At 39.4% G+C, this 25,522-nt stretch overlaps 1 protein-coding gene across 1 annotated transcript; it reads right to left on the bottom strand.

Moving 5' to 3' along the window:
* Positions 1-413: 413 nt before the first annotated feature.
* CDR2L (cerebellar degeneration related protein 2 like) lies at positions 414-25,077 on the bottom strand (the record flags this gene model as incomplete). The annotated part of the gene is made up of 5 exons (XM_081316458.1): positions 414-1,299; positions 4,771-4,935; positions 8,399-8,547; positions 9,933-10,045; positions 24,999-25,077. 5 exons carry the CDS (start codon positions 25,075-25,077, stop codon positions 414-416), a joined length of 1,392 nt encoding a protein of 463 aa, XP_081172584.1.
* Between the last annotated feature and the right edge of the window lie 445 nt (positions 25,078-25,522).

Here is a 25,522-nt window from a genome sequence, read left to right as displayed (position 1 = left end):
ATTATATTTTGGACACTCCATATCATTGTCAGAAATCTAATCTTGATCCTATGTTCCATGCAGAAAAGTGAACAGTGGCTGTGGCAACAAATGAAGCTGTGGTTAGTTGGCCCGATTTCCTATTTACGCATTCTGGCTGCTGCATGATGTGAAGAAATCCTCATAAAATCTTTGATACCAACTACAACTACAACATATAAATTTTGCAGCAGATTCAGGGAGCCAGACATTTTGGAGTACCAACTTAAAGAATATGACTTGGATTCTTGCTGTTTTTCAGGCACTCCAGCAGGCTCCCTTTCTGTGCAAGCTATCAATATAAGAAGCTTCCAGAGCACAAAGGCAGAAAGCTAGGCAATTTTTCCTGGGCTAAAAAGAATATGAGGCTGAAGGTGCAGGTGGATAGGGAAGATTCACTTGCTAGTCTTCTTTTTCACCTTGGTGGCATTGATATCTGCTTTCGTCTTCTGGATTCGAGAGAAGATTTCCTTAAACAGAGCTTTATATTCTGGCTGACTCTGCTCTAGTCGTTTGTCTACAGCTTCCACATGTTTGCTAAAACTCTTCTCCATTGTTTTGAGCTCTTCCAGCTCATAACCCTCCCCCCGGAAGTCTCTAAAGGAGCTGTCACGGGAGATGGGCCGAGAGGTTTGTACACCGGCATGGCGTACGCTGTCCTTATGCTGACGGCACTTGCTGAGAAGCTCCTCATACTTTTCCAGCAGGGCATGGTATTGCTCATCCACTTCCCTCAGGATTGACATTCCCCTTTTCCGTACATTGTTGGCATGGAGTGTATAATTACCTTCATGGCGGCTCACAGCATCCTTGGTTACAATGGCATTAAGAGCTGTGTCGCTACAGCTTTTCCGGACAGGATGGTTCGGAGAAGCTGCCATGGAGGATTCATGATTTTTCCTCCCATCTTCCTCAGAAAGGTCTATGTAGTCGGCTTCAGGAGCATTGTTTAATGGCTCCAGAAGTGTTTCTGACAGGTTATCCTCTCTACTGAGGAGATACTTCTTGACTTGTTTCATCTGCTGGAGTTCCAATAATTCAGTTTCCAATTCTTTAATGCGCAGTTTGCAGCTTTCCATCTCACAAACTCGTTGCTCAAGGTCTGAGTACTCCTGGATGACTGATGTATACTCTCTCTCCACCCTCTCTTTTCGCTGCTTCTCCTGATTAACTTGGGACCGGAGAGAATTGACCATTGCTTGCAGTCGCTCATTCTCTCGTTCCAAGGGCATCTGGCTGAACTCCATTGAAGAGCTGTGGATTTGGAATGCATCCTCATATCTAATATTAAAAGGATAATATAGTTAGCAAATTAACACAGGAACCACAGGTAGACAGCATTATCATTCTTGTGAAGTGTCTAGTAGGACACTTCTGGATAGACACATAGGATAACTCTGGATAAAAATGTAATCTTACCAAAATTCTGTTTATCACATATCCAAGATTCAAAAAGTAAATCTGTATACAGACAGTCCTTGACTTAGAACCATTTGTTTAGTGATCATTTGAAGTTAGAACAGCACTGAAAAAAAATGACTTACACTGGCTCTTGTATTTATAATCACCATAGCATCCCAAGGGTACATAATCAAAATTTGGGTGCTTGGCAACCAGTATATATTTATGATGGTCGCAGCATCTTAGGGTCATGTGATCATCATTTGTGCCCTTCCCAGCTGGCTTCCAACAAGCAAAGTCAATGGGGGAAGCTGGATTCATTTAACAACTGCAGTGATTTGCTTAACAAGCATGACAAAAAAGGATATAAAAGCAGACATGACTCACCTAATAATCACCTTGATTAGCATTAAAAATTCTGGTCCTAAGGACTATTTACAGTAGATACAGTAGATGCGGTAGATATTGAGACTGCTTCTACGTTGAATGCCAGTATTCTCATTTGAGATGGTGGTGGTGGGTGGTATTAATATACTTTCTGAAGTCATACAAATGATTCCTGACAGCAGCTGATATCTAAAATCTTATGTCTTTCTTGTTCAAATACCAGTTTTAACTTGCACAGGAAGAGTGAAACGCTACAAAATTACTTCTATAAATCTACACCTTTCTTCCAGTTGGGTTGCCTAGAACCCCTAGTGTTAAAACAGAATTGTGCTATACCCTGAAGTGACTGAGACCCTTACTTCTCAATATAGTGTATTTCTGTAGTAATAAGAGCTACTATTCCATTTTGATTATAATGGAACTACACTGATCCTTACTGGCAGGTGGATCATTATCAATACAGTACTAAAATGAAGATGTAAAAGAACCTTATTCATTTCCCCCATTACCCTAAGTTTCATACAGCTTGGATGCTTACTGAGCAACTCATGAAATTTCAGACCAAGAGTCCAGATTTTTAAAGATGGTCCAGAAATGCGACAAAGAGAAAGCCCAGATTTTATTTATCAGCTAAATTTATGTCTGACTTTTCTGCAGGAGTTCAAAGCAGCTTATACAAGGATTTCTTTGATTTTGTTCCCTCAACCAACACTGGTGGGATAGGTAGGATTGAAGAAAGAGGGACTGGCTTAAATTTTCCATGGCTAAAGGTGGACTTGAATGTGGATCTCCATGGTCCTAATCCAACACCTATACCAATAATTCTTGTGGTATTTTTAAATCTTGAGAAGAGTTGGATAATGAACAAAAGACAGAATACTGGACTGTGACTTTTTATTAAGACTCTTAATGCATGGAAATACTGTGAAATTTAAACTTGAACCAGTATTCAGTTAATATCAGGTAATGTTTAATTTAATTCCTAAAGGAAATTAATATAGTACATTTGGTAGCAGACTACAGGAATATACCCCATGATGTTAACTTGCTTTTCCTTTATATAGTGCCGTCTCTATAGATTATTTCATTTTAGGATATTAATTTCAACTGTGTTGAAAAAGATAAGGAGAGAGGAGGAGTTAAATAGGAAGGAATGTGATATGGATTTAAGCTGTTCCATAAAGAATTGGATAGAGAATAAGCATAATTTGAAGAATAATTATTTCAGTCTTCAATAATCAAAAGGACACTATGTTCCTTGTGTGTCCTGGATACTGTACAATATTTAACTATATCACATCAGATCTAACAGAGAATTCTGGCAATACTCCTTGAACCTTGTTGATTTTCTGATGTGCTGTCAAACCCCGCAAAAAACTGGTATACTGATTTGACAATGGGGAGACACAAAATAAATAAGTATATCCATGGGGACTGGCCAATTCCCCTTTGAAATTCTGTCTTCAGGTGCCTTTGAATCTGTCCAGTTAGTGGGAGGATGGATATAAAAGAAATGCTGAGAAAATCATATTTGGCTTAATTCAGCATATATTCTTCCTTGACTCCTAAAAAACAACCTGTGGTACAGTTATTAAATTGAAAAAAGCTTGTGGATGGGAAGGGAGTGAGCAATACCAGACTCCCCCACGCCTCATTCATATATGGACTAGAAAGAGGGCAGTGAAATCCCCCTTAATTGTTATAAATCAGTTATCTTTAAAATGCAAATTTTATAATGTTATACATAGCCTTAGGACACCTTGGATAAAACATATCAAAGGTGTGATAAGGATATTTTTACATGGATACTTAAAAGATTTTGTCTAGAATTATTTTAGAACCTAAAGACAACAGTAATTATGTTTGTCAGAACTGCATGAATAATGTTTCTGCTAGAACCAGATGGGACACCAAAAAAATCTTTCAAAGGCAACTGAATTGTGATTAGTATTGATGATGAATGAGATCTCTGACCTTCAGCTGGTAATGAAGTAAAGCGTGTAGAAATGTGTATATTCTTATTCTGTGTCAAATGGAGGAGTTTCAAGTGTGAGAGGAACTCAGTCAGTGCTCTGAATGCGTAATGTGCACTAAAACTAATACTAAGCTAATGGTGAGGAATGCTTTAAACCAGACATGTCAAACTCGTGACATCACATGACGTCGCGCAATGTATTGAAGCTTTTTCCCCATTGCCGGCAATGGGGTGGGTGCGGTTTCCTTGTGACGTGTCCGGCCTATGGGCCGGCAGTTTGAAACCCCTGCTTTAAACTGATACAGAGGACAGTAACTTCTTGAAGTAATTATTTTCATCCATTTGGCACTGCTGGCATTAGATGAAACAATCACTGGAACAGTGTAGCCCAGACATGTCAAACTCACGATGTTATGTGACATCACGCAACGTATCGGAACGGTTTTGCCACTGCTGGTGGGCGTGGCTTCCAGATGATGCATCTGGCCTGCGGGCTGGCAGTTTGACACCCCTGGTGTAGCCTATTTCAAAACAGCTTCTATTTGCATAAATTAGGGAGATATTACATAAAGTAATCTAAAGTCTCTTTTCTGCATTGCTGACCCAGCACATGGCAAGTGCACTTGTTTTCATTTCAAATGCCAATTGTTTGTTTCGGAAAAAGAAATGAACTTCAGCTTTGTTTTATCTCAAGCTGAAGTTCAGTTGCCTCAAGGGATAGTGCAGAAAATCCCAAGCCTTGATTCAGTTAAATGATGCCTTGATTCCTAATATAACAAAGGGAGATTTGAGAATACTGTGAATGGCTCCAAAACTGGGAAACAACTATTTCCACAATTATTGAGCAAACAGTTGGGAAGGAAGAAGACAGATGTAAAGGTCCACACAAAGTTAAGATACACTGTTGTATCATCTGCTTCCTTTATAAACAGTTGGCCAAGCAGAGATATTTAACAAAAATGAAGTACTATTTCTCCTGCCCAAAATACCTAGGACTTGAGCATAGTTCCTTGAGACAAGGAAATGTGTGGATCGTTCGACGCCTTTCTCTTTTTTCCCGGCGGACACGCAGCTGGTCTAAGCTCTGCAGTTCTTCTACTTGTTTTTGTAGCTCGTCAACTTGATTTTGCAGTCCTTCAATAGTTTCTGTCAGGCTGTAAATAAATTTAGGATTGATGGAAAAGAAACAAAAAGCTGAGCACTAAATTATAAAGAATAAAATACAGACATAACATGAAGAAATGGTTATACTACTCGTACACCTATGCTTTCCTCCAAGCTATAATTATCTGCAGCACCATCTCTGCAGAATATGTATATGTGCCCTTCAACTAAAATTTTACACTTCAACAATTCTGGCCTGTAAATTGCAATCACATTCTCAGGGAGGTAAGCTCTGACTGAACCAGCTGACTGTACTGTCAACTTTTCTCTGTTTCTTTTCTCCCTCAATATTAATTACCGTATATACTTGAGTATAAGCCGACTCGAGTATAAGCCGAGACCCCCAATTTCACCCCCAAAAACTGGAAAAAGTTGTTGACTCGAATATAAGCCGATCCGCCGTTCTGCAAGCCTCTGCCGCCAGCAGAGGCTCGATCCGCCATTTTGCAAGCCTGAATACACAGGAATACCCTGTGTGGCCGCGGCTCTCGGGGAAGCCCTGGCTGTCAGCTTCCTCGCTCCACGCTGCCATTCGGGGCCCGCGCGTTCCCCGGGCAAATCGCGGCGCCCAGCAGGCGAGGAAACACGCCCGCTCCAGTCGCCCCCCCTTCCCTCAGGAGACGCGAAGCAAGTGACCGCCCGGAGCTTACCGAGGACTTGCTTCGGTGCTTCCAGGATCGCGCGCACCTCTCCCAAGCCGCCGCCGTCCGGAGACCTGCCGAAGTTTGGGGAGGTGCGCGCGCACCTCCCCAAACCTCCCCAAACCTCCCCAAACGTCGGCAGGTCTCCGGACCTCTGCGCCCTGCCTGCCTGCTTCTTTCCGCAGCGGAAAGAAGCAGGCAGGCAGGGCGCGGAGGAACGGAGACCCGGCGACGTTTGGGGAGGTTTGGGCGCCTCCCCAAACCTCCCCAAACGTCGCCGGGTCTCCGTTCCTCTGCGCCCTGCCTGCCTGCTTCTTTCCACAGCGGAAAGAAGCAGGCAGGCAGGGCGCGGAGGAACGGACACCTGCCGACGTTTGGGGAGGTTTGGGCGCCTCCCCAAACGTCGCCGGGTCTCCGTTCCTCCGCGCCCTGCCTGCCTGCTTCTTTCCACAGCGGAAAGAAGCAGGCAGGCAGGGCGCGGAGGAACGGACACCTGCCGACGTTTGGGGAGGTTTGGACGCCTCCCCAAACGTCGCCGGGTCTCCGTTCCTCTGCGCCCTGCCTGCCTGCTTCTTTCCACAGCGGAAAGAAGCAGGCAGGCAGGGCGCAGAGGAACGGAGACCCGGCGACGTTTGGGGAGGTTTGGGGAGGCGCCCAAACCTCCCCAAACGTCGGCAGGTCTGCGCGGAGGAACGGAGACCTGGGGAGGTTTGGGGAGGCGCCCAAACCTCCCCAAACGTCGGCAGGAGGAACGGAGACCTGGGGAGGTTTGGGGAGGCGCCCAAACCTCCCCAAACGTCGGCAGGAGGAACGGAGACCTGGGGAGGTTTGGGGAGGCGCCCAAACCTCCCCAAACATCGGCAGGTCTGCGCGGAGGAACGGAGACCTGGGGAGGTTTGGGGAGGCGCCCAAACCTCCCCAAACGTCGGCAGGAGGAACGGAGACCTGCCAACGTTTGGGGAGGCGCCCAAACCTCCCCAAACGTCGGCAGGTCTGCGCGGAGGAACGGAGACCTGGGGAGGTTTGGGGAGGCGCCCAAACCTCCCCAAACGTCGGCAGGAGGAACGGAGACCTGCCGACGTTTGGGGAGGTTTGGGGAGGTGCGCGCGCACCTCCCCAAACCTCCCCAAACTTTGGCAGGTCTCGGACGGCGGTGGCTTGGGAGAGGTGCGCGCGATCCCGGAAGCACCAAAGCCTCGGCCGCGCACAAGTCCTCGGTAAGTTTTTTTGTTGACTGGAGTATAAGCCGAAGTGGAATTTTTCAGCCCAAAAAGTGGGCTGAAAAATTCGGCTTATACTCAAGTATATACGGTATGTATGCTTTCCCCAAATATTTAAAGAAGCATAAATCAAAGAATAACTATGTTTCTATCTGCCTATTTTTTCCAGAAGTGCTAAATCATCAAAGTTGCTATTATATCATTTAATTTAATTTTAATTTTAATTTTAATTTAATTTTAATTTAATTTTTAATAATTTTAATTTTAATTTGTTTAATTGTGGGCTAGTCTTATTTAATTCTATTTTAAAGTGTACTTATTTGTATTGTTTTAACTCGCCCTGTAAACCGCCCTGAGTCCTTCGGGAATAGGGCGGTATATAAAATCAATCAATCAATCAAATAAATAAATAAATAAATGTTATGAACTGAACCTTCTCACACATCCTTCCTCCATTTCAATATATTTTCTTTTTCCATCCTACAAATCCTACCCTGGAAATATGAGATGGTATAGAGGACTCAGTCAATAGTGTTTTCCAGTGGGAATTATGTGTCAGAATTTTTCATTCGGAAACACTTTTAAACTACCCTTCAGGAAACAGAATGTACAAAAGCTCTGGGGCAATGATAAGTCCAAAACAACATATGGGGTAAGAGAGAAGTCATCCATTCACATGCCCATCTAATATAATTCTTTCCTCATAGGGAGCTGGCTAACTATATTTTTATTTGTAACAGGTGTACTCAAAAGAGAACATGTTTGTGTATCTCTCTGTCACTACAGTTAGTGGCAAATGCTACCTTGCATACCTTTTTTTCAGGAGGGAATATGACTACAAAATTTCCTATTAGTTCTGAAATCAGCAGTTTTTATCATTTAGAAGCTGCAAAATACAATAGCTAATCTTTCTAAAGATTGGAAAACAAAACCCCTCACTCAGAACTGAATACTCTTTCAACTATTAGGTAACTGCCAGCAATGCAATCTCTACCTTTCAATTTTTGACATACCTGAAACAAACATGATATCCCTGGGCCCCACGGTATGGTGGGACTTTTCAAAGTCTTTGTGAGCTGAATAAATTACCTTTGTTCAGCTGTCTGTATAGCGAAAACTACAAGGTAACTGCTCTGGAGAATCGTGGGAAACCCCACTTTATTCCACTTACCCACTCCTCAAGACGCACTTGTCACTTGAACCCAAGGCATTTTAACATTTCCCCCCCCCCCCGCCCCCAAGCAAATGCAGGGAAGAAATGGCAAATCCAGGGGAAGGATACTGACTGACTGCCATTTTTGCATTTTTCCTGATCGACTAGCTAGCCAGCTATATGCAAATTCAGGAAATGCAGCAAGACATGCTGCAGAGGTAAGAGGGGTATTGCCAATGTCTGTGTAAAGGTGTCAATAGATTAATATTAATTTTCTCATTTGGTCATCAGTAGACTTAAAAAAATTGACTTTACGATTAACTCTGGCAAGAGGGGTTGTATTTTCCTGTCCATGACTATGAATGAAAAAAATCTGATCCTTTGAGGATAGCAAAAAAATCTTAAATCTACCAATCAGACCCACCAGTCAAATGATTACCATTGTATCTTCTGCTGTGATGCCTTACTCTCTAGCACAAGCTTCTGGTTGGCCAATTCTAGATCCCGTGCTGTTAAATCCAGCTGTTCATAAACTTTAGCATGCTGTTCATTCATATGCCGCAACATTTCCAGCTGTTTTGTCAAATACTATAAAGAAAAACAAAAAAGAAGTACAGCCGAACCAATCCAACCTCTTTAAGAATAGCATAATTAAACAGAAGGCAAATCAACTGCAACTTTTTAAATGTCTAAAAATGTGTCTCTAATCAAGCATCAATTTTAGGATAGCCTAGGCAATTATAAAAATGAGCAAATGGGACAATCTATCTTAAAAAAACAATATAAGCTTTTCTTTCACACAAAAAGTACAATCTGTGGAGAGATGACTTAGGAGAAACTATGTCAGCGACAGTTACAAAAACATATTTTAAGCCCAAGAAATGAAGAAAATATTAGAAAGTAACTCAAATTGACTCTGCTTTAACTCCCTCCCTGGGGTGTAAGATGGAGGGAAGGGAAAATGCAGTCAGGATTCTTGCGTTATAGGTTTTCTTCACAAAATCGATCTTCAATCTTTCTTGAGGAATCTGTTTCCTGAACTGAACTACTTCAAAGGGATGGCCTCAATCTTGAAAGCCTCACTTCTCCGCCTCTTACATTTTATACAGATATAATTTAAAAATACATTTATGAGATAATCAAGTAAGACACACCAATTTAAATCCCTTTAAAGCAGCAGAAAATGCCTTATGGAATTTTTTCCACCCTTTTAAAAAAGTACTCTGCATCATGAGACTAGAAAGGACAGAGGGGCTTATGGTGAAGCAGTCAGAAGCATTCTGAGATGCTTCCCAATTTCCTCGCCCAGATACCCGAGGGACTTTTTGCCCCCTTCTGTTTCTCCAATCAGGGCTGATCACTTTCAACACTATCTTTCTCTTATTGGTTTTTCCCACATCAAATTATCCTGTTTATCGAGAATTATCCCACAGAGAGAGTTATGAGTCTCTTCACAAGCATTTCTCAACCTCAGTAATCTTAAGATGTATGGCGTTCACCGCCTAGAATTCTCCAGCCAGCACATCTTAAAGTTGCTGAGGTTGAGAAGCGTCACTTTACACAATTCTGTTTTGTTGGGTAAAAAAGTAAAATAGAGAACCTGTACTAGCTCAAAACAACCCATATTAAAGTTTCTGCTCAAGATGAACGTGTATGAGCTGGGGGACAGAGGGCTTCGCTGGATAGTGACAAAACAAACACATCTCAAGTGACAGAACACTTTGTCATGGAACTCTTCTGCTCTGTTCTTCTGGGGCTTAATCCAGCTTTGCTTCAGCAATTTTCATGTGTGCTTCTCACTCCCTCCCTAATCATACATCTTTGTGGATGCTGCTGATTTGTCTGTCCTAAATTAAATTCTACCCAAATATTTACATATATTTTTTTAGCAATGCTTAATGTACACTTGCAGCATAAATGGGTTATTTGAGTTAAACATTTGCTTGTGCTTCCCCAGTCTCTGTTGACAGTACCTCTATCTCTTGCACTTGTTCCTCATTAGTGGTGTACATTTGCTGCAGAGAATCTTCCAGTTCCTTGTTGCGCTCCAGAAGTGTCTTCCCTAATTCGGCTGCTAAGTGCAAGTCTAAAAAGCAGACAAAACATATATAAAGGCCTTTTTACTCTAAGTAATTTGGAATGCCATATGCAATGCTGGTAAAGTTGACATGTTTAAATATTCTTAACCCATTTTTTTCAAGATCCAAAGCAGCTAATGCCACTGAAAGCTGTATCAAACTTCAAAGGTAAAATCACTACACATCTGACATTACATGATAAAAAGTAACTTCTTTAATTATAATAATTCTTTTAATTCCAAAGAATCTTATGATAAAACCCACATTTATTTTGTCCCTAATTCTTGCAGACTAGGTGTTTTTAAGCCTCTTATATAATTGAATCATTTTCTCGCCAACAAGTTTTTTCCTACACATGATAGAAATATTTTATTATTGGGTTCAGCATACATATTTATGAGTGATTTAAGGTTACCTATGATTTATTTATTTCACAGCTCAGCTGAAGGGCAAATTGTTCTAATTATCTCGCTCTGGTGGAAATTACAAGTCAGCAGTGCTAATTGTATTTCTGCTATCCTAATTTCATATTATAATTCTTAGCTGCTCAGAGAAGATGTCCTGAAGAGTGGCATATAAATTCCACAGTAACAAGAAAAATAACGATATGACTAGAACAGTAGAACTAGCAACATGTGCTTTATAACATACCTTGTGACCTCTGCAGAAAGATACAAAACATCAGGAAAAGCATTCAAGTTTACCTTGAGGTAAGATGGGTAGTCTATAAATTTTATAAATAAATACATGTCAATGCATTCCAAGGGATCCAAAATGACCCTATTATGCTGATACTAAGCCATCTGGAATAGAGTATGATCATAGCAGTATGCTACTACTTCAGAGCCTCCTAAAGAAGAACCTGAAGATATGTGGGGTCCAGCCTATACTGTAAAGGGTTTTTAAAAAGTGAGCTCCTCCTTTGACTTAATCTGGGAACACACTGGCAAGTTAATATAATTTTTGTGAGATTCTTCATTATGTACAGTAAACAACCAACAATTGTCTTTGACAGTTATGAACTTTTGGCCCATCCCTTTAAGAAATCAATTTGCCATTCTTCCTTCTTGCCAGGTGGCTGACACATGGACACATAGCCACAGACAAACTATAGTTGTTCCATTTCTAAAGAGATTTATTCAACTTCCTCTCTCATATTCTTGCTATTTGGTCAAAATGCAATTGTTCTAGTTAGCATTTCCAAATGTTATGTGAACTGACTGATTTTAAAGGCATTCTATTTGCTTGGACTTTTTATATGTTAAGTGTTTATTTGATGCCTTTATAGTTGTAGGAGAGAGACTGGCAGAGCTAGGGGGAGGAATTAAATGAGGCAGCAGTTAGAATCCTTATCTAGCCACAAAAGAATGAAGTCTAACCTCCCTTGATTGCTATTGACCTGCATTTAATCCTGTCCAGGTATAAACTGTTAATCTGAGAAGATTCCTATGAATAGGCTTTAGCAATAAATCAGTAATTTAGAAGCTTCATGTGTAGACCTGGTTTTTGGCAATAATTGCTATTCTATGCTGCCCTGATTATTATGAGAACAAAACCAAACATGTTATATGATGGTATATAAGTACAGCCTAGAAAGTAAGCTTTAATCTTTTTTTCTTATGCTGTTCTATAGCTTCCTTGACTGCTTTCTACATTTCTATATTGGGTTATTAACCCAGAGTGTCTTGTAGCTTACAAAACACTTAGGAAAGTTGGGTTTATAGTTTTGTACAACAACTCTCCAATCCTTTTTGTCCCTTTCTTACCCTCATCAGCAATTTTAACAAGTCCTCCCAGCTGCCTTTACTTCTGTTTGATCACCATTTTGTCAATGCAATGAGAGAGAAGATTGGAGTATTGGCTGTCTCAGGTGGAACATCACAGAGACTTTCAAATGCAGCTGCCCATTTAAATGACAACTCTCTCAGGGCAATATGGCTATAAGGAAATGTCTTAATTATCCCATCCTGGTGGGAAGTAGAAGGGGGCAGTGCTACCACTGAGGTGCTAATTGAATCACTGCCTTTTACTTGGGTTTCTCTGAATTTAACAAGCTACTGGTGTTGGGTAGCTATTATTTGGAATCCGTTGCTATAGTAAAAGGAGGAGAAAGGTGCCCCACTTCTTTCCATCTGCTTCATTCCCCATACTTGCATGGTTCAGGTTTCAGAATTAACATGCCTTTCCTTTAATAGCTCTTGACATATATAGGAAGACAAAGATTTAGCCTCTACTAAATCTATTGATAAAAAATCAGTGCAGGTATTAAAAAGGAAAGGTGAATTGTGATAAACATCTACATTGCAGACAAGAGGTAATGGTGTACAAAAACAAAGGTAAATTATTAGTAGGTCAATTTTGCTTAATTTTCCTTTAAAGGCGAAGACTTCTCAGGAAGCACTATATAACATCCAAAGCTTGGCTTAGGAGTTTGGTATTCCTGAACTTTTATCTGTTGGTTATTCGCCAGAAATCTGATCTCCAGTTTTGGCACTATAGCACTGAATGAATTGTTAAGAGCCAACTTAACGTTAATTGCAATAATGATATGTGAAAACCCTGGCTGCCAATTGTACTCTTTGACTGGAGAACATTAACAGGGAGTGATAATTATTGCTAAAAAGACATATACAGTCATCTCCAATTTTCTAAGTGTGCTCAGGAGACTGACAACATAACAAAAATGGGTTAGATGGAAACAGTATTAATTAGTTTTTATATTTCTGCTGTATTCCATGACCAAAGTTTCCATCCAAATTACAACATTACATAAAACACTTGATTTTTCTAACATTAACCTGCTTGAAAAATAATGACACACAAAAAATAAATTAGCCAGGAAATATAAATCCAACTATCCTGGTACAGGCTAGGTACTTAAAATTAAGCTGAAACATTCAGAAATCCCTGAAGGAAAAATAGCTTTCATGATATGGAAAATACATTAACGTGGTTATTGGAGAGGATTCCAAAACAGAGACACACAACTTGTAAAGTAGCCCTCCCTTTAGTGGTCCATGTAGAAAAATAACTTTAAAGAAGACAGAATAACCAGGCAGATACATAAGAGAATAGGCTCCTTGAAATACCTTCTCCTTTGGATTAACTGAACTTTTTGAACTATCTGTACATGGAATTCCACATACAACACAGTGCAATAATTCAAATGAAAGGGTACAGAAATATCAAACGAAGAGCCTTTCCACATGAAGCCTTTGTACTAGTTTGAAAGCAATTCTGGGCTTCTGCAATCTCACAATATCCAATATATACACTAGCAGAGTCAGAATTAAATTGCCCTGAGACCACAAGAAAAAGCATCACAGCACTGTGGATGGAGCCTGTGATCCATTTTCCCTTGGCAGAATCTTCTGCTCACTCTGCCTTCCTGTTCTTGGGGTTCAGGCCTTTCAAGGAGAAATATAGCTTGACATTTTTTCCCAAGCATAGATATAGTTGGGTTTTGTTTTGCTCTTTTCAGAAAATCAAATGAATAAAATAAGGATATTGTTGTAGGGTAGTATTTGATTGCTAACTGCTAGGTATTAGTATAGAAGTATTCATGCTGATTCAGTAAGGTAGAAAAGATTTGAGCTTTTCCTGTATTTCTGAGGATTACGTCACTCGTAACCCTCTCTATTCATCATATGGCATCTAATTTAATCTGCTGGGATTGGGGTTACATTAAGTGGATTAGGAAACACAGGATTTTAACTTCAGGATTTTAAAACCAATCCAGCAATGTTATTTGTAGGCGTTAGAAGAGATGAAAGTAAAGAAACTGTGATAAAATATAATTTAAGGTTTTTTTCTATAACTGAGTAATACTTTATTGAAAGAAAGTAAAGTTTCCATTTTAAAATGTCTACTATTTAAATATTCATTAATTTATTACTGGATCAACAATTTCAAAAAGACTGTATATGATTTACAAATAATACAAACATAAACATGGAAATAATAAATCCATAAGGCAATAAGAATAAATCTTACTGTCCTTTAATGCACCAAGCAAAAAAACCAACAATGACATCAGCCACAATCATCCACTTTAGGAAAAATACTAGAAATTGTTGAAGTTGTTGCAGTCTTAGTGCAGTCTTAGTGCAGGGGTGTCAAACTCAATTTCATTGAGGACCGCATCAGCATTGCGGTTGCCTTCAGGGGGCTGGGTGGGTGTGGCCTACTGGGTGGGTGTGGCTAAAGTGCATATGGCCTACTGGGTGGGCGTGGCCAGCTCTACATCGTTCTCATCAAGGGTGCCTATGGGGGCCTGGGCAGGAGTGGGACAGATCTGAGGGTCTCTGGCAGAAGGAGGGTCTCTGGGCCAGGGCCAAGACAGAGGGGGCCGTTCCCTCACTGTTTCCAGGATGGCTTTGTGGGCCGCATGAAACCACTCCGCGGGCCGGATCCAGCCCCCGGGCCTTGTGTTTGACATGTCTGTCTTAGTGCTTCTCCTGAAATCTAATTAGGCTGGCGCTGACTTAACATTGGATGAAACACAAAGAAAAGAGGCCACAGAAAACAAATCAAAATAAGCAAACAAAAAAGAGAGATCACTGATGATGGCAATCACTCAAGAATGGGTCTCTAAATACCCCTAGATCCTATTGGATGGTTAGAAATTGCATATACCCAGGTCCTGAATCACTGAAGGCCTGCTTCTTTAATATATTAATTTTTAAAAAATATCCAGGGATTTTGCAGGTATATTATTGGCTGGGTTCAGACATTATACTAAAGTAGATATGCTTTAGTTATTGTTTGTTAAAGGAATTGTTATTACTATGTTCTGTGAACCCTGCCAAGCCATTAAACATGTTTTATAAAGTCTGAGTTCACAGGCTAGGCTTACAAATAACTATGTAAGTTAGTGTGTTATATAGTGTGGAAAACCAAAAATATTACAATACAATAAATGGAAAAGGAATGAGTGTGTGCACATACACACAATCTCTTTCTCTCTCTCTCTCTCACACACACACACACACACACACACAGAGAGAGAGAGAGAGAGAGAGAGAGAGAGAGAGAGAGAGAGAGAGAGAGAGAGAGAATTGAACTAAGATGATTATAGAAGCTGAGACCACCAGAACTTTTAACCATAGAAGCAATAAATGAGAACTGATCTGGAAATTTTTTTGGAACTATTGGAGATAAGATGTAATTCAAAAAACACACTTGGACTTCTTTGTTGCTTGCAAAATCTGGTAAAGTAGCTTTATCAGCTTGCATTTTTACAAAAGAGACATCCAATATTATGTCAGAAGAATGAGGAAGGCAGATAGCAGCACAGTAAGAAAACATGAACTGAAAATTCATAAATTCAGAATGGAACAAAATGGCAATAGTCTAGGAACCAAGTTGTCATGGTTACTGAAATAGCTCTGGATGACCCGACACATTTGTCACACTCAGTTCAGTTTTAGAGCAGCTTAAATAAAAGATAAATAAATTGTGGTTAATAAAGCTTGCAACTGTATGTTTATTCCATCTATTTTAACCATTATCTAATAGTTAAGCTGCACACTAAATAAAGTTTTAATAATGATTTTTCTATATGACCATTCTCCAATGTGTAATTAAAGGTCATTATTTATCACCCCACAAAGAATTAAACTATCTCCATTCAAGTCTGAGCCAAGCAAATCAATATTACAGGGATTTAAGTCTATGCTCCACTCACATAGGGGAAAAACAGGAAGTTAAATATCTTTATGGCAACTTGTACATCTTGGTGTCACAACACCACCCGTATTTTTAAAAGGCATACACTAATTAGAGAAGAATGAGTGCTAAAGTTGGAAGGAAATGAACATTTGGATTTGGTCTTGGTATATGAAATGAAATCAGGAGACAGACTAATGGCATTCTGTTTAGAAAAATCAATATTTATAGCAAATGCCCTCTTCCAGCAATAATTGATGGCTATACACATGGAGATCAATGGATGTATAACAACTAAATCAAAATGTAGTACGCATTGTTCAAGCAAAGATACAGAATCTCTATTTGGTCAAAAACCAGACTTAGGGCTAAATATAACTGTTCTGAAAAAAAGCAAACTTAACAGAACAAATAAAATAACCAAAGCTACAAAGTATAACTCAGTGATACCACATTTGATGATGTGGCAAATATAATGAACAGAATTAATGATTAGATTGAAATCTGTGACATTAAAAAAGAGACAAACAAAAATATACTGAAATACAGAAAGAAAGCAAAAAGGAACAAAATGGGTGTTTGACTACTACACACTAAAAACACAAGAAAGCTGAAAAGCAAAAGACAACAGAGGCACAGGAAAGATTAACTAAAAAAGTAATGTAAATAAATTGAGGATAATAATCAAATGGGAAGGACAAGAGATTTTTAAAAGGAAAATTAAAGAAATGATACCTAGTGGGTTATGAAGTTGCGAGGCAACCAAACTATTGAATTTTGTCATAACAACTTTCCTTCCCTCCCAGATTTAATATACCGTACATTTATTTTACAAATTTATTGTCTCACCGTTCTATCATTTGTAAATCAAATATTATCTCTTTAATGACTTAAGCAAAGACAGGGTTCTTTTTCTGTACTCTTTATTATCTTTAAGCACTTCTTCTGTTCTCTAGAACAAATCTGATGAGTAGAAAGTGGCTTTCCTCCATATCTTTTATTATAATTTATTCAGTTGCTATACATTTAATGATCACTGCCTCTCATATTAATTATATAATACTATTACTGATTTGGCTGAGAGGCCCTAACCTACCTCCAGGGCCAATGATAGGTTCTGTAGTTTAATCAATATCAACTATATCTGATCATGAGAAATGTTCCATGATCTTACATGGGGCTGCCCTTGAATGCCACTCGGAGGCTCCAGCTGGTGCAGAATGCAGCCGCGCGAGTTGTGATGGGGGTCTCCCGATACTCCCATGTAACACCTCTGCTCCGCGAGCTGCATTGGCTTCCAGTTGTCTTCCGAGTGAGATTCAAGGTGCTGGTGATGACCTTGTTGTTGTTAGTTGCGAAGTCGTGTCCGACCCATCGCGACCCTATGGACAATGTTCCTCCAGGCCTTCCTGTCCTCTACCATCTTCTGGAGTCCATTTAAGCTCACGCCTACTGCTTCAGTGACTCCATCCAGCCACCTCATTCTCTGTCGTCCCCTTCTTCTATTGCCCTCAATCTTTCCCAGCATTAGGCTCTTCTCCAGTGAGTCCTTCCTTCTCATTAGGTGGCCAAAGTATTTGAGTTTTAGCTTCAGGATCTGGCCTTCTAAAGAGCAGTCAGGGTTGATCTCCTCTAGGACTGATGACCTATAAAGCCCTAAATGGCATGGGTCCGGGTTATTTACGGGAGCACTTCTTGCCGGCGTTAACTTCCCATCGCCCTGTGCGCTCCCACAGAGAGGGCCTCCTCAGGGTGCCGTCGGTCAGGGAATGTTGACTGGCGGCTCCCAGGGGGAGAGCATTCTCTGTGGGCGCACCTGCCCTGTGGAATCAGCTTCCAGTTGAGCTTCGGATGGCTCCCGACCTTCGCTCGTTTCGCCGCGACCTGAAGACTTGGTTGTTTGAACAGGCCGGCCTGGACTGAGGGATTGGATTTTAGAGTTATATTTTAAAAATTTTAAATTTTACAATGTATTTATTACTTAGGGCTATTGATTTAATCTTATTTTAATTTTTATATCTTGTGTGTTGTTAGTGTTTTTTGCCCTGTACACCGTCCCAAGTCCTTGGAGAGGGGCGGTATATAAATCTAATAAAATAAATAAATAAATAAATTGTAAAGAAGTCTTAGGAAATCATTTCCCCTGCATTCTACTAATGGGATAAAAAAATGCATGTTCAATGCATAATATAAAATCCTTCATAACCCTAAACTGTGTTCATAATTTTCTCATTAAATTAATTTCCAAAGAGAAAATTTAAAATATTGAAACCCAGTAGTCTCTTTGCTTTAACAGGCTTTCCACTTTCTTAGAAATGATTCTTATTATCCTAAAAATGTAGAAAGACTGCAAAAGGATCTTCATAAAAGTCTTTTTATTAATGCTGAGCTCTAGTAAGAAATTTTTCTAATACTGTTTTAGTATCTTCTCTGAAATCTCTATTACTAATAATTTTCCTTCTGTTGATTAACATTTTAAGTTTATTTTGATTCCTACCATATGTGTGATGAGCAGAGTTCCAAGCATAAAACTGAGATGATACATAATCCAATACTGCCTCACATCTCTCTCACTTCAGTTCCCTTAGCCTAACCTGTTAAATAGAGATTAGTCTTTATTTTGGCCTTACTAACCCAGGAGTAAGGAAATCCTTACCTCCAATAACATACTTTTCTGGAAAAAAAATTCAAGTGAAGTAGTCTAGCTTTTTGACTTCTGCTTCTGGTTTATTCTACAAGCTTTTTCAATTGGAAAACACTGTTTAATCTGCTTTCAATGCATAATAAACTCCCAGTAGTCTTTGTAACAATAGACTAACATTAATTTTCCAGAATCACCAATACATTTGTGATTTAAGGTTATGCCAAGATTTCATGCTGCTACTTCACCATACCTTTATTTACAATCAGACAATGTGATCCATAGATTTGAGCAGTAGAAATATTTAGGAATGGCAAGCTGAGTCTTCCAAATGGCCCTTCTATATTTTTAAGTAGCACTCCCCTGAACTTTTATCACTAAAATCCAGTGAAAATCAGAGGTGTTAAATTCCTGCTCTTTTCAAAACTGTCTGCAAATCTTTCAATAGCTTAAGGCCACAGCAAATTAAACAAACCAATTAATTTTAATATGGGTCCATTTCAAGACTGAAAAACTTTTGTTGACCTTGGAATCACTTCTGAATTGTGTTCTGTGATGTCAGAATAGTCCATTTCAAGCTTGAAGCATTTTTACTTTGAAAGATTTTGCACTCATCTAAAAGCTGTTTCATGGAAGAAAATATGGCTTCACACAACTTAAAATGAAAACACAGATCAGAATCAGAATAGAGTTGGAAGGGACCTTGGAGGTCTTCCAGTCCAGAAGTCCCCAACCTTTTGAGCATCAGGGACTGGTTCCGTGGAGAGAGGTTTTTCTGTGGACCGGGGGGGCGTGATTTCATGTACTGCCTACATCCCACAGATGGGGCTTTGCTTGTTTGCAAGAACCGGTTTTGGGCACGCCACGGCCTGGTGCCTGTCCAGGGACTGGGGGTTGGGGGGCCCTTTTCTAGTCCAGCGCCCTGCTGAAGAAGGAGATCCTATACCATTTCAAACAAGTGACTGTCCGTCTCTTCTTAAAAACCTCCAGTAATGAAGCACCCACAATGTCTGAAGGCAAGCTGGTTAATTGTCCTCACGGTTAGGAAGTTTCTCCTTAATTGCTTCTCTCCTTGATTAGTTTCCATCTGTTGTTTCTTATCCTGCCCTCTGGTGCTTTGGAAAATAAATTGACCCCCTCCTCTTTGCGGTAGCCTCTCAAATACTGGAATATTGCTATCATGTACCCCCCTAGTCCTTCTTTTCTCTAGACTAGCCAAACCCAAATCCTGCAAACGTTCTTCATATGTTTTAATCTCCAGGCCTTTAATCATCTTAGTTGCTCTTCTTTGTACTTTTTCCAAAGTCTCATAATCTTTTCTGTAATGTGGTGACCAAAACTGGATGCAATATTCCAGGTGTGATCTTACTAAGGCTTTATAAAGCGATACTAATATTTCACGTGATCTTGATTAAGAATTCAACATTCATACTTCTCAGGTAGGAATCACTGCTCCATCACATCAAGGCATCAAATTGGGAGACAATCATTTAAGCAACAATATGATTTTCAGCAACTAAAAAGCAATGGCCAGTATCTGTACAAGTGTGTTTACTAAAAATATAATTACCCCAGTGAAACACCAGTTGAAAGCCAGGCCTAGTAAGTTGAAGGACAGAGTTAACCAAAATGATAAGCTTGTGGAACAGGATGGGCACAAATCAAAAGTTATTTAGAAAAAGTGCTCTGGATTTTGCATAAGCACTAGACAAAGTCACAAGTAACTAAATTCTCTCTTTGGAATTTTTCTTCCCCAAGCTGGCACAGAAATGTACCTGACTCTTGCGCTGGAGAGGAGCACTGCCCTACTTCTCCCTCATGTACAAGGCAGGAGGACCTGGATAGCCAGTTAAATCTTTTCCTATTATAAATGAATAGAAAATATCTGGGAGAAAAGGATAGCATATATGTAATTTGGTTTTATGGTATTTCATTGGTGGGAATTTTTGTTTACTCTTTCAAAATATTTTCTATTTTCAGCAAATGAAACAAAAACATCCTGGGGAAAAAGATAGAGAAATAATTCAGAGCCTTCACTTTTTTTTTTTTGCCACAACGCAATTAATTTTGGTGGCAATGGGTTTATTGGATTTTGAAGAAATGCTCGCTGGCCGTATAAAGCTGCTTGGTGTGGCTGTATGTTGTGGAGATCTTATTTAAATTGTGGTAACTAATCTATGTAATTACGTATAAGAAATGATAAGAAATTAAAGTATGTTGTCCTGGTAAATCTGGAACAATTGTTTTGTGCCAGCCTAATCCACTTCACAAGGTTGCTGTGAGAATTGATTGGGAAACAAAGCACACCAAGTCTTCAAAAGTGGCTGGCACTGAGCGGGATGCAATATATAGAAATAGATTACAAAAGGAGATGTGTGTGTCATGTTCTTGAACGCAACTATCAAATCCTAGCAAGAGCCAAGTGTTGTTTTATTTGCATCCAACTGCAATTCATTTTAAAGAGGCATTAATTGTGAAGCAGGCAAGATGCAAAGGTTTAGAAAATGTTCTTTGATTCTTCACAGTTAAATTTCCTAATTCTCTTTTCCCTTGACAATTCTTAGCAAACATTCCTTGGAAAGCCTGCTGGATTATGTCAGAAGAGCCACATCATCACCTTCTGGCTGACAGAAACACAGCTCACTGTCGCCACTTCCCTCCGTAGTTCTTTCCCCGTTCATGCATTCTAATCATAGTACTTCCTGAAAGGAGCAAGCAGCAATACTTTGATCCCAGAATGCCTTTCTTCAGCAAATAGGAATGGGAGGAATGATTAAACCAAATACATACATTTCAACAAACTACAGGCTGTTGTTTGTGTTTGGATGGATGCATTATTGTACAGTCAAAACCCAACAAATAATTATTGGTAGTTTACATCTGCTGTTACAGCTGCTTTTTAACAATGAAGGAAGAACAGTATAAAGAAAAGGGAGGTTTTTACTGGTAGAAACAAAATAAGTCCATTTTTGTTTATCCTTCATTACCAGTATTCACTAGATTTAAATCTGAAAAGAATCTAATCCTATGCAAAGAATTAGTTCACATGCCCATTGCCTAAAAATCAATGAGTAATATGGAATAAGGTAAAGGTTCCCCCGCACATGTGTGCTAGTCGTTTCCGACTCTAGGGGCCAGTGCTCATCTCCGTTTCAAAGCCAAAGAGCCAGTGCTTGTCCAAGGACGCTTCCGTGGTCATGTGGCCGGCATGACTAGACACCAAAGGTGCATGGAATGCTGTTACCTTCCCACCGTAGTGGTCCCTATTTTTCTACTTGCATTTTTACGTGCTTTCAAACTGCTAGGTTGGCAGAAGCTGGGACGAGTAACAGGCGCTCACTCTGTTACGCGGCACTCGGGATTTGACCCACCAAACTGCCGACCTTCTGATCGACAAGCTCAGCGTCCTAACCCACTGAGCCACCGCGTCCCTTGTCTATGGAATACACATCTGCAAAATCAGAGAATGGAAAAACTGGGGAAAGCCACAGAAAATGATTCTTATTCCGAATGTTTTCATATCTCAGGATATTTTGCTGTTGACTATAGTTAATTCAGACAGTTCATGGGATTTCTCCTTATGTAATATCCCCTTCCTCTTGCATTCAAGATATCTTTTAGAGTAATATCTTTTGGAGGCTTTGTGGAACTGTATTGGAATTACATTAGTCTTAAATGCCAATTTCTTCCAAACTTAGAACCTACAGAATTTTTTGATCCTGCTAGTTGGAGATAATTCAAATCACATTACAACACATTTGAAGGTCATCTATTTGGGAAAGTTTTTTGGTATGATACCATCCATCTAACCTTTCAAGAGCTTGAGAAAGAAATGTTTTCATTATTTTGACTAACAGAACTGAAATTTTAAGATGAAACTGCAGTCTTCTGCTTTTTGCATCAACTATCAAATTATAAGTTAATTTATTTTTTTCATATCAAATTTTTAACTGTCCAGTCAGCTACAGGAAAGATCAAGTGGAAAGTAAGTGTACATACCAAATACTTTTAGGAAAATAATACAATTAACGAAAGCAGAAGAATAAAAAGTAGCATAAAGATTGGTATTACATGTAATCTAACTCATTGGGACAATCACAAGAATATTCAAACTACAGTAGTTTAAGAAACAAAGAAAATGCAAACAAGTGTCATACTGTAAATAGTATATATACTTTTGGCACCAGATATAATTCACTACAATAAGGGGTGGTTAGTGTATGTATAGCCCTTTAGGTTAGCTTCTAATTAAAATACTGTTATTTATGAAAAGCATTTATATTCTACAAATCATTAACTGAACTAGGAAAGCAGCAGTAATATATCCTGAGTTCACAAAACAACCATTGTTCTTAAAGTATTTTGCTTTTAGCAGTGAAAGTACGGTATTTAATCTGAAAAGCAGAGAACCTGCCAAATTTTGCTTTTCCTTCAGGAAGACAGAATTTAGACTCCCTTTATATTACATATCTAATAACCATATTGCATCATACCAGTCTCCACACTTCCCAACCCAAAATGATGACACTACAATGAGTATCAATGTTTCAGAGTCTTAGTTAGGTTCAATGCAGCTCCATGTAGTACAATAGTCTTAATACATGACAGCTTTGTGCATCATGCAATCATACCATGTAATCCCAAGTTTTTTTGCATTGGTTCCTTGGCTATCAAAAAGTTAAGCAAAATTGTTCCTGCCTCACAGTTGCTTAGCAGACCATCAGAACATATCAAGCCTGTGGATTAGACCATAAAATGAAAATTCTGGGGAAAAAACGGTTTGTAATATACTTCCATGTGGTTTTCAATATTTATGAACATTTCCATGGAATCACCAAGAACTGAGATTGACTTTAAGGAACTTATTTGTATTTCTAGTACTTACTTATTAACACTACTTTTTTGAAACTTGTTTGTCACTAATTTTTACAGTTTATCAACCTGATGTGCTGCCATGGTACTCCTACAAGATATAGTGTAAACCTGTGTATCTGACTTTGCACTAAGGCTGAATGCATATTCCCAACTTAACCACTTTAGCTATAGCTCAATACATATTAACTTTGACATTTAAAGATGTGCTAGCTGTCCAAATAGTACCATACAAACACAATCTTACTTCTTATTCAAATTATAATGCAGAATTATTAGAGCATGGTACTGGCAAGTTTCCATTCATGTCATCAAGCAAAACCCTTGGTTGTCTCACTGCTGTAGAACAGATTTACTGTTGCTGACTCAAGAAACAGACCTATCATCCATCCATCTATCCATCTATCCATCCATCTATCTATCTATCTATCTATCTATCTATCTATCTATCTATCTATCTATCTATCTATCTATCTATCTATCTATCTATCTTCATTCATGTATTCTTACCTTAATCAAGTTTCTTGGAGGATAAAATTTTATCTTTCCTTTTAGGATCTTGAATGTATGCAAACGACATGGAACAAATGATAATTCTTGAATAAGATCATATTGGACTATATTTAAGATTCAGTGTTTTAGTAGAAAAGTTTAGGATATGCTTAAATTAGTGTGACACAAAAGTCCTAAAAGATGACCTTTCTCCATAATAAAGACAACTTTATCAGCAATTAATGCAAAGTTAAACCAGTTTCTTTGTTTATTTATTTAATTTGTATAGATGTCCATCTCACATGAAAGTTACTCTGGGCAGCATACGGCACTTGATTAAAAATGTATTTAATTTCTTATCAATATTGTAAACATTTTTTTCCTAAGGAGTCCTTTAGGAAATGTAATAATAATAATCCTGAGATGATACTTTTATTAGGGTCAAACAACATCTGTCTATCCCAGGCCCTTAAGAAGGACTAGATAGGTCAATAAAAATGCCAGTTTAAACATCTGGCTGAGTGTGCATCCAACCATAATAATAATGGTATCTAATATGAATTAGATAAATACCAAGCCAGAATTTAGTAATGCTGTAAAAAGTTAAAAGTCTAAATACTTATTAATTTTCAAATTCCATGTGACGTTCCCCAAATTGGGAAAACTTTTATGTCTCAGCAAAATGATGTGCAGAATTTGCTGTGACTCATTGAAAAACACTGCTGGAAGCACACAATGTAACATTTTGCTGCATTTTACAAATTATCTCTTTTTAAAATGTTGGCTCATATACTGTTGGATCGTTTGCAATTGAAAATCGGATTATTCTTGGTTAGATATCTCTGACCTACAACAGTCTACAATTGACTCCACTAAAACTAAGAAAATTTAGCAGGATGAGTAAACTAATTGGACATAAACCACCCAAGTGTTTTAAGAGTTTCTGCAGGGGATAAACTCTATGAGCCCTAGAAATCTAAATCAGTTTTAGCCTAACAGAATAACAAGTGCAAAGCAAATCTTCCTCTGGGTCTACAGAGGCATTTTAATTTGAAATTGTCCCCAGGGCACACTGTGAACGGCTACACGTGCAATTTGGTGACTTTAAACTCCCCGTGAGATGCTGCAGAAGAGGGCTTCCAGAAAAAGAGATGAGAAGCTTCTTTTTTTTAAAAAAAAAAATCTAGCTTCCTTCTGCTCTTGTCCGGACCTGCTGGGTCACGACTCAGGCCGTCCCCTGTGCGAAGTGCAACCCTCGCTGGGGTGCTCGTGTTTTTACATTTCCTTACCTTGTTCCAAGTCTTGCTGATCATACCACGGTTCCTCCTCCTCACTCTGAAACTCATCCATCCTGTCGGCGCTTAGCATGAACTCTACTCCGCAAACATCCAAAATTGAGCTGCGAGCAAAGAAAGGCTGCCCTCCCAAAAGATAATACTCTACACTCCCGCAGAGTGAGAGCGAATCAAGGGGTGGGAGGAAAACGGAGGGTGGAGGAGGAGACCAAGGGGACGCTTTTCCAAAAGGCCGGCGCTGGTGAGGGCAGAAAGCGATCGGTCGCCAGACTTCAAGGCGGGAATCGGCGCAGACGAACCACCGGGGCAGATCCCGGGATTCCTGAGGCCGGAACAATGGCTTTGCAGATATTCAATTGTAATCAGTGCTGCTGCAGAGGTGCCCTCGAGCTCCAAGATTTTTCTCCTCTGTCTGCATCATCACCTTTCGTCTCCTTTCGTCAGCTTTCGGCCAAGGAGAAAGGGGAGGGGGGGAGAGAGCAGGGAGGCGGCGCACGGATTTCGTCCTCCTTTCTTGC

The sequence above is a fragment of the Vipera berus genome, assembly GCF_964194415.1.
Source record: "Vipera berus genome assembly, chromosome: 2".
Classification (NCBI taxonomy): Eukaryota; Metazoa; Chordata; class Lepidosauria; order Squamata; family Viperidae; genus Vipera; species Vipera berus.
This window is presented reverse-complemented; position numbering and strand designations above follow the sequence as displayed.